The sequence below is a fragment of the Hippocampus guttulatus genome, chromosome 22 (assembly GCF_054856545.1).
Source record: "Hippocampus guttulatus isolate MCC_2025c chromosome 22, RoL_Hgut_1.0, whole genome shotgun sequence".
NCBI classification, from domain to species: domain Eukaryota; kingdom Metazoa; phylum Chordata; class Actinopteri; order Syngnathiformes; family Syngnathidae; genus Hippocampus; species Hippocampus guttulatus.
The window spans coordinates 4143389-4153452 of NC_141282.1; the positions used below are offsets into that span (position 1 = coordinate 4143389).

The following is a 10064-nucleotide window of genomic DNA, read 5'->3' on the forward strand; positions in this document are numbered from 1 at the left end:
GCATCCAAACTTAATTTGTTGTCGAGGTAATGTAGAACACATTTCAGCACGCTGGTCAGTTAATTGAGGTTGAACGGAACATCTGATCTGCAGCAATCCTCTCTAACATTCGCTCCCATCCTTCCTCCTTTGCTATAATTACACACAAAAAAAGCCAAATAATTATCATTCAAAAGACGCAATTTATGTGTGTGTTTGAGAGAGAGTCTTAATTAGGTGATTTTCCGCAATCTGCTACAAGGGCTCAACCAATCTGTCGGTGTGGAAACAAGTCAGTCTGAGCTTCTGCTAATTAGAAAACCATTGAAATGGACTTGGGCATTTTACGGGAGGGTTGTTGTCGGACCGGTGAATTTGGTACAGGTCTGTTTACAGTTTTGAGTTCTTGCGTGATTTTTATTTTTATTTTTTGTTGTTAATTGGTATATGTCTACCTCTGGTGGTGAAAAGGAGGTACTGGGTTCCCTCTTTTTAAAAGAATATAGTACAGTATTGTCAGTGAGCTACAACCATTTAAATGTATATATTTAGGTTAAATGCATACAGTTTCACTGTGAGCGATTTGATTTACGGAATTAAAACATTTGTAATAAAATGAAATGTCGAACAATTTTGGATTCTGGACAGTTCATAAAGTGAAAAAAAATTACCTGAATGCGCAAGCGATGTGTATGATGTTTTATCAGGTCGACCTTGAAAATGAGAAAATGTTTAAATTAATTAAAGCACTCCTTCATGCTTTTCTTTTATTAAAAAAAAGAAAGAAAAAAAACTTCAAGGTGTATGAATGCAATACTCCTCATCATGATTCGTCATAAAAAATGTTTATTTCAAGCTAATCAAAACAACATACAGGAACGAAACAAAATAAAATAGTGTATAAGAATGAACACTTTACTACAGTCGTGCAGTCGGAATCTTGTCTTTTTTTAACCATTTTTCCAAAAATCTTTATTGAAGCAAAAAAACAAACCCAACTTGGAACAAAAATGAACTCAAATGTGCATAAATTTTAAATGTTAAATTGTTTTAAACTGCTGCGGTGACGTCAGCACACACCGGAAGTGAATGTAACAGCTTGTCACCCGTTTGCTTCATAAAGCAGTTATTTCAATAAACAAACAAAAACGGAACGTAAATATGTCTCGGTGTAATCTGTTCAATATTACGGTGCGCTTTTTTTGTAACTTTTTTTATCCTAACTCCCTAAAGTCAGTTTGAACGTCAGCACAAACCGGAAGTGAACATAAAGCGGTGTCGCCACCTAGCGTCACAAAGCCGCTACAACTGGTTCGTTCCGGTCTTCGTCAGCCAACCAGGAAAGGGGGTTTGCTGTGATCTGGACTGAGGCGGATGAGACCAGCGACTATTGTTCCGTTCTGCCTCTCCCCCCTTTTTTTGCCAGGCTAAAAACACGAGTCGCGAAGCGGCTACCGGCTACCAAACGGAGCTAACGGCACGAACTGGCAGAGTTCGGCGGTTATTGTCACGCTTTTTTGTGCCCCCACTCGACGTCCTCCCAGCCCGAGTGGTGGGGTCCGCTCGGGTTTTTGTCAGTCAGCTGCTAAATGGAAATAAAACGAGGAGCTGAAAATGGCAGCAGTCGAGGTGGGTCTTCTGTCATGTTACGCCAAAAAAAAAAGGAAACGAAGCGGGTTGGTTCATTTACTGGCGTCGTCAGCCTTGAGGGGAGCTTGCGGGTAACTAGGTGACGATCGCAGCGCGTTCCTGTTCCGGCTAGTATGCGTGTTTGCTAATGCACTGCACGAATTAGCATGTGAAGTGTAGCTGCTTAGCATCATCGCGCTGTCCTGAGGGCTACTACTATCTGTCTGATCAGCTGACCCTTGTGTCGTCGGCGGCATATTATGGGATTGGGTGTTGTTGCCATGGGAACCAGAATGCGCGTGTGGTGCCCGCGAGTGCAAATGAATCGGGTTGCTAGTCAGGATAGTGAAAGAGGAGTTTAAAAAAAAAAAGACCCAATCTGCCATGAAGTGGTGACTTGATTGCCTCCCCATATGAGGTGATTTTTTTTGTTTTGTTTTGATTCAGCAAATAAGCTCCTCCCATGATGTGCCATCAAATTCCATATGGAACTCAGGAAAGGATGCACAGTTCAACATTTGTAAATACACACTTTGTCAGTCAGTCCACACATGAGCAATAATGATACCATAAAATTAGTTGGAATTATTATTATTTTTTTGCTTGTCTCTTCCAGCTAACGACCTCCCCGTGCATTACCTCCGCCTCCTGGCCCCGCCCTTGCAGCTACTGTCGGCTGCGATGTGGCGCGTCGTGCAACAGGGACTGGTGGACCACTACGGCATGCTGGAGGAGTTTGTTACCATGGTGACGGAGCTGGTCCCCGAGCTCATGAGCTACAGCCAGAGGGCTCAGCTCACCTTGGGACTCCGGGCCAGGGTAGGTAACGAAACGATTTTCCAAAACGGGACGAATTGAACGCGGTTGGATGGCTTTTGCGCATGTGTGTGGCTTCAGCTGGTTCTGGAGTTGTGTCGAGGTGAGCAGCCGGCGGATATGCAGACGATGCAGCCCCATCTGGACAGAATCAAAGCGCCCGTCAGCACAGCCAAGGATCACCATGTGAGTAAGGCACCTTAAAAAAGAAAAAAAAAATCTATTTAAATCCTGCTTCAACTGGTTTTGTGTTGTGCGTTGACAAGAGTACCATCGACCTGGTGGAGGAGTCAGAGGTGAACTTTGTGGAGCTGGTTCACTCCCTCCTGGAGGACCCAGTGGAGAGGAAGTATTTTTTTGAGGTGAGAGCACGCGCTGGAATCGTTGAGTGCGGCAGCCATTTTTGTTTTGTCCTACCATAGGAGATCTTCCCTGTCTACTTTGGGCCAAAGTATCACGCGGCGCTGGAGATGCTGGTGTGGGAGTTTATATCCCGGCTGGAGGAGCTGCTCCCGGTCCCCGACTTCACGCAGGTGCCCCCGTTTTAGCCTCCTCGTCTGTTATTTCTCCCCCCCCGCGTGCGTTGAGGAATGTGTGATTGTATCCTCTCTGCTCAGCTGGCAGCTTTGCTCGGAGACGCTCCGTCCTTCCTCAGCGACTGTTTACAATCCTTTTTCCCACCAGCGGACATGAAGGCTCTACTTGAACACCACAGAAACCTTGGGCATTTTGAGGAGAAAGGTTGTCAAATCGGGACAGTCCCACTTGATAAGCGATGAGTCAGTTGCCATGGCGACACTGCGTCCTTACGTTTCTTTTTGTAGATCCGAGGTTATTGCCGATGGACGACTGCATCCTCACCTCCATGTCCCTTCCTCCGGGGAGCAAAGCCGTCACGGACGCTACCTCCTACCTGCCCGCCCACAGAGACCCGAGGCCCTCGGAGCACCACGCCGGCGGCCCCGAGGCGCCCGCCGGTGACGCCGCGAGCGCCCCGGAGGCGGCGGGCAGGAGGCTGCGGGAGTCCTCCCACGAGGCGAGGAAGCAAAATTCCTGCGAGGAAACCATCGACCTGACGACGTCCAACGACCCCGAGCCGGAGGCGCCGGCGGCGAGCGAGCTCAGCCTCAGCTTCAGGGGGGGGCGGGCGCTCAGGAAGAGGAGGCTGAGCGGCGGCGTGGACACGCCGGCAAAGCAGAGGATGGACGCGTCGGCCTTCTTGTAAGCGAAACGACCTGTCATTGAATTAAAAAAGAAAAACAAACATACCGTATTGGCCCGAATATAAGACAGCCCTGATTATAAGACGACCCCCTCTTTTTCAAGACTCAAGTTTGAAAAAAAAAAAGACTTTGCGAACACCAAATTAATTTTTATACCGAAAATAATAACAGTACATCTGAAACGATGATATCTGGCGCCATCTGGCGCCGTGAATGGGTATAACGTCTAGACCTCGAATATAAAACGACCCCCACTTTTTCAGTCTTATTTCAATGCAAAAAAACATCATCATATATTCGGGCCAATGCGGTAAAAATGTAAGTCACTTTTTTTTTTTAACTTTGCAGAGAGTCGTCAATGGATGATGAAAATTCTGGCGAATCTCCCCTAATCTCCATATGGGGGGAGTATACAGGTTTGGATATCTAATTAATGACCTCGTTCATTGAGTACTTTCGAAAAATGCAGACGATAACATTCTCGTTTGCCTCGCGACGGCAAGACGCTCACGAAGGTCCCGCCGCCTCGGCGATCGACGCCAAGCTTCCCTGGACGGAGGAGGAGACGCTCCACCTACTGGACATTTGGGGAAACGACTCGATGCAGCGCGCGCTGAAGGGCTGCCTGAAGAACCGCCACATTTACGTCCAAATCGCCCACAAGATGGCCGAGAGGGGCTTCAAGAGGACGGTGGAGCAGTGCCAGACGCGCATCAAGCGGCTGAAGAAAGGCTTCCGCCAGAATAAGTCAGTGACGTCCCGCCCCCCCCTCCCCCTGTTTGCGTCGTCCGCTGCAACTGAAGCGCCGTCCCTCCCCCCCGCCCCTCCAGAGGCACCTCCCGAGTGGAACACACCTTTTACGAGCACATGAAGCGGGTGCTGGGCTCGCCGGCCTCGGCCGCAGCGCCCGACTCGGCGTACGACGTCGACGAGGTGATCGACGACGAGGAGTCTCAGGACGGCGACGAGGACTTGCAGATTGTGGGGCAGACCAGTCAGGAGATGGGTACGCCCTCGCCGCCATTTTGTCCCCCACACACACACAGGGACCAAAAAAAAAAAAAGCAGTCTACGTTGTTCTGCTCAAAGGAACGAGAAACGTGCCGTGGACGGAGGCGGAGACGCTGGCGCTCATCAACACGTGGGGCCAAGAAAAGACGCAGCAGGAGCTGAGGGGGGCCAACAGAACCATGCACATGTTTCCCATCATCTCCACCAAGATGGCCGCCCAGGGCTTCTCCAGGACCCCCGAGCAGTGCCAAACCAGGCTCAAAAGGCTCAAGTCCAGTTTCAGGCAGTGCTACGAAAACAAGTAGGCGGGCCGAGCAGAAGATGGTTCGCCATTTAGTTTTGTTTGGGGAGCTCTCCTCGGATCTGACTTTTTTTTTTTTTCGTCCCGCAGCATGAAGGGCCTGGAGCAAGTCCAGTGCAAGTTTTACCATGAGCTGGCACGTTTTTTACTGAAAGAGCACCGATCGCCGCCGCCGAACGAGGCGTCCGCCGAGACCGACGACAACGACTCGCCCTCCCGCTCCGTTCCGGATGTCGGTACGAAAAAGTAACAGCGCGCCAATACGACATTAGAACGTTTAGAAACAAAAGAGTCAGTAGGTCAAGGTTCAAGTCTTGTGTGCTCGATTAACTCATTCAGTACCAGCTAATTCTGGACCAAGTCTGTAAAGACGTTTAAAAACGTCTTTGGGAGTGAATGAGTTTTAAAAAAAAAATGCAGTTTAAACATTTCATTTCTGTGATTCTGGAGCGAGCGCTGGTTGCGCAAGTGATATTCTGCTGATTTTGGTTTGTGCCTTCAGTGTCTTTCGTCAGCCTCCAGGACGACAGGAAGAAAGTCCCCTGGGCCGACAAAGAGACCGTCATCCTTCTGGAGCTCTGGGGAGAATCCCAAGTGAGCAGTTTTTTTTTCTTCCAAAAGTCCCATCCACACACATTTTCACATTTCCTCTCCTTAGATGCAGCAAAACGCAAAAGGCTTCCCGCCCAACGTGCACCTTTTCGGCGAAATATCGGAGAAACTGTCCGTCCACGGCTTCAGCCGCACCGCCGAGCAGTGCCACACCCGAATCAAGCGGCTCAAGACGAGCTACTGGCAGTGCCGGGACGGCATGAGGTCCGGCGGCGAATTGAGAAGCTCGCTTTGCAACCGGCGCCGCTGCAAAATCATCAACGTGTCGTCTTTTTGACCTTTTGTCCGCAGCGCCTCCGGGACCGACAAGGTCAATTTCAAATTTTTCGATTTGATGGAGCAAATCCTGGACAAGCGTCCGTCCACCTCCACCGCCGCCGTCGCGGACCCCATCGAAATATCGGAGGACTCCAACGGCGACTCGGTGACCGAAACGGGTAAAACGAAAAGATCGGGAGTCGGATTTGAGGGCCTCAAGGCGCCAACGTCAAAGTTGCGCCGCGTCTCGGCAGAGGGAGAAGCGGGACTGTCCGTCAGCTCGTGGCCGGACGACGAGACGTCGGCGCTGATCGACATGTGGGGGGAAGAGGAAGTGCAGCGCTCGCTGGCGGGCTTCGTCCCCAACGGCCACGTTTACGCCGAGATTTCCCGGCGGCTGCGCGACCTGGGCTACGCCAAAACGCCGGAGCAGTGCCACGAGAAAGTCAAGACCCTGAAGAGTAACTTCCTCAAGTGTCACGAAGGGAAGAAGTGAGTGCCGCCACCGCCGCCGCCGCCGTCGTCCTCCGAGCGTCGTCGCCATCCTGTTTCTCCCTTTTTCAGATGCGGGAGGCGAGTCGATGACAAGTTCTACCACCGGATGGAGCGAGCGTTCGGCGCCGAGGCGTCCCCGCCGGACGAGTGCGACGAGCGAGACGAGCAGGACGGCGGAGCGCTGGACCAGCTGAACGCGCCGTGGGGCGAGCGGGAGACGGAGGCGCTGGTGGAGGTGTGGGCCGCCGACGACGTGCAGCACAGCCTGAAGACGTGCGTCCGCAACGGCCACATTTTCGTGGACATCGCTGAGAGGCTGGCCGCCGCCGGCTACGCCCGCAGCGCCGAGCAGTGCCAGGCCAGGATCAAGCGGCTGAAGAAGACCTACAGGCGCTACTGCAACAGCCGCAGGTACGGCGTGTGGGATTTTTCTTGTCGGCTCTTCCGTCATTACGCGGGGGGGGGGGGGGGGCAATGCGCCGTTGCGTCGCCTCAAGATTGAAAGTTGCCAGTGACTGTTTTTTAAAAAAAAATTCCAGAAATGGCCGATCCGCAGCCTTCCGCTACTTCAACCTCCTCGCTCCGGTGCTGGGCGACAACTCCCTTTTCAACGACGCCGACACTTCCTCTTCTTCCGCGTCGATATCCTTGGCACCCCTCGACGAAGCCTACGCGGACATCTGTAGGTCCCACTGGCCTTCCGATCCCATTTCGAAAGCCGCGCTCTGAACGCGCCTCGGTTTCAGACGAGCAGCCGTCCACCAGCCACCTGCTGCCCGACCCGAGCAGGAAGACGCCGTGGTCGGACCAGGAGACGCACACGCTGCTGGAGATCTGGGGGGAGGACAACGTGCAGATGACGCTGAGGGGCTGCCTGAAGAACCGCCACGTCTTTGAATTCATCTCGGAGAAGATGGGCAACCGAGGCTACGCCCGGACCACCGAGCAGTGCTACACCCGCATCAAGCGCCTGAAATACGGCTTCCTCCACGAAAGGTCAGTCGAGTCTACTTTACAATTTTTTTTTTCCTCACGCCCACATGTTCCAAATTGCGTCTCAGGCAGGACTTCAAGTTCTTCCAAGAGATGGAAGAGATCTTCAGTCGGGATTTAAAGTCCAGCGGCTCGGTCGCGGGCATCCTGGCGCCGGATGAGCCCGACAACGGCACGTATGAGCCCATCAGAGGTGAAGCCCCCCTCGCCCCCCCCCAAAAAATTTAAAAGTGAGGACAACTTTTACGATTCCAATTTTCTCCTCTCCAGATTTTGTGGTTTCCCCGGGCAGCCAGTGGCTGGCGGACAACTCCAAGCACCCGTGGAGCGACGGCGAGACGGAGGTGCTGCTGAGCATGTGGGGGAGCGAGGATGTGCAGGAGAACCTGAAGGGCTGCACCAAGAACAAGCACATCTACATGCAGATCTCCGACGCCCTGGCCAGCCAAGGCTACCAGCGCACTCCCGAGCAGTGCCAGACCCGAATCAAGAGGCTCAAGTACAGCTTCCGGCAGTTCCTCGACGGAAGGAGGTAAGCCTCGAGCGCGTGACTTCCCGTTTGCGTCCGCGTCTGATCGCGTCTCGCTGTTTTGCAGAGGAGACAAGCAGGAGTGCAAGTATTTCGACCAGCTGGTCAAGATATTTGGCAACAAGTACCTCGTGATCGACCCGCAGCCCGACGATGCGGCTGACGGCGTAGGTGAGCGCTTTTGGAGGCGAGCTGTCAGAGGAGATGAAATGAAGTGTGAAATTTAGAAACTGCTTTTCTCTTTGCTGCAGAGTCGTAATTAAAAAAGGGCGCATTGCCGTCGTGCCAAATTCTGGAGCCACAAGGAGGGAGAAGAAGAAGAAAAATGATCACGCGAGACATTCACGCTGAAGAAACTGTGACGTCATCCTCTGCGCCGATGCCATATTCGGGCGCATCTGGCCCGTCGCCCCCAAGCGAAGACGCTCAGAAAGGGACGCGGACATGCGAGCGCATCCTCGCATGATTGCTGGTCTTCCTCCCGGAACCACTGACGTTTTTTTTCCAAACGTCCACAATGTTGTTTTTTTTTGTACTTGACAAACACTTCACTTGTCCAATCTATTACCTTTCTACTTCATTTTATACACTTTTGGTGGATACAATTTCAAGTGCTAAAGAGTGAGATGCATTCTTCTTTCGTAATCGCGTCAGACGTCTTAAGCAGAGTTCTATTTATTTAAAAACATGTTGCTGTCTGTGATCCAAAGTTTTGGAGGTAATTTATTTGATCTTTTTTTTTCAATGGCTGTGTTTTTCCTGTTCATGCATATAATCGTTTTTATCACCGTTTGTCTGATTCCCTATGTATTGCTGTAAGTTGTCATGTTGGAATTTCACACTTTGTACAGCGGGATCCTTCTCAATAAACCTCCGAAAAAGGGAAAAAAAAGGTTGTGACGATGACTCTAAATGAATTGAGTGAAACGCCGCCCTCCGGTGGCGAATTTGTGTAACTACAACTATGACCGCCCGTTTCGTTTTTTAAATGAATCCAATGGAAAATGTAGTCAAAGAAGGATATAAAATACGAGTATTTGGGGCGATGGGTTCATAGTGGTGCTGCATGGATTCATTGTAACTGCAACTACGGTCACTTATGGGCCGCCCGTTTTATTTTTGAAGTGTATCCACTGGAACGTTGGAGTGACAGGAGGATATAAAATAGTTATGGATTCACATCTGATTTCCGTAACGGCGGACGGGGGTTCTTAAACTTGGTTTTGAATATGGGTCAGAAATAAGTTCGCTGCTAACTTGTTGACGCGCTTTTTCAATCCTCAGCTTTAGCTCCACTGACAAATGTATTCGTCGGGCAATTGTCAATGGTGCAGGAAAAGAGATTCGAACATTTCTTGCGGAATCTTCAGCTCACATATAAGGTTAAATCCCGCGAAGAAATCCGGCGAGTTCCGCGGACTGGTGGACTAGTGGTGTAAAATTTGGATACCGACAACGACGGTCACTGTTCGATTCCCACTCAGTACATCGTTCGCATAAATAAGCACAGCGGAAAACTGGGATCGAACCAAAGGTTCATGACTCGGAGGCAACGTCTTATAGCATTTCACTAGATTGCCCTTATAACTGTCATAATTTAATTGCTTATATTGTCTGGGTATGTATTGCTTGAATATGACATTTTGTGGAGCATTCGCCACCCAGAGATGGTTTATTGGTAAAGCAACTGCGTGCGATTCGGATGACCGAGGTGCGAGTCTCATTGTGGCTTAACTCCTTTAGGTGTCATGACTTATTGGTTTTTAATATTGCCTAGGTATGTATTGCTGGAATACGCCATCTTGTGGTGTTGCAATCACCCTGAGGTGGCTCGATGATAAGGCAACTGCTTGCGATTCGGGTGACCGAGGTTCGAGTCACCTTGTGCCTTCAAACCTTTAGGTGTCATGACTTTTTTAATATTGCCAAGGTATGTATTGCTGGAATATGCCATCTTGTGGTGAGTAATGACCCCGAGGTGGCTTGATGATAAGGCAACTGCTTGCGATCTGGTTGACCGAGGTTCGAGTCTCCTTGTGGCGTCACTCCTTTAGGTGTCGTAACATGTTGGTATTTATTGCCTAGGTATGTATTGTTGGAATATGCCATCTTGTGGTGTTGCAATCATCCTGAGGTGGCTCGATGATAAGGCAACTGCTTGCGATTCGGTTGACTGAGGTTCGAGTCTCCTTGTGACTTCACTCCTTTAGGTGTCATG

The 10064-nt window shown here is 50.6% G+C and overlaps 1 protein-coding gene across 1 annotated transcript; it reads left to right on the forward strand.

Annotated features, from left to right (window-relative positions):
- Positions 1-1288: 1288 nt before the first annotated feature.
- On the forward strand, positions 1289-8732 carry LOC147186121 (uncharacterized). The gene is made up of 23 exons (XM_086103175.1): positions 1289-1608; positions 2225-2427; positions 2506-2610; positions 2691-2786; positions 2847-2957; positions 3042-3165; positions 3249-3645; positions 3996-4063; positions 4151-4394; positions 4478-4653; positions 4737-4959; positions 5050-5195; positions 5462-5553; positions 5618-5775; positions 5863-6008; positions 6084-6321; positions 6394-6735; positions 6864-7006; positions 7071-7320; positions 7386-7510; positions 7588-7849; positions 7914-8017; positions 8098-8732. Exons 1-23 carry the CDS (start codon positions 1569-1571, stop codon positions 8103-8105), a joined length of 3801 nt encoding a protein of 1266 aa, XP_085959301.1. The 5' UTR covers positions 1289-1568; the 3' UTR covers positions 8106-8732.
- Positions 8733-10064: the final 1332 nt, after the last annotated feature.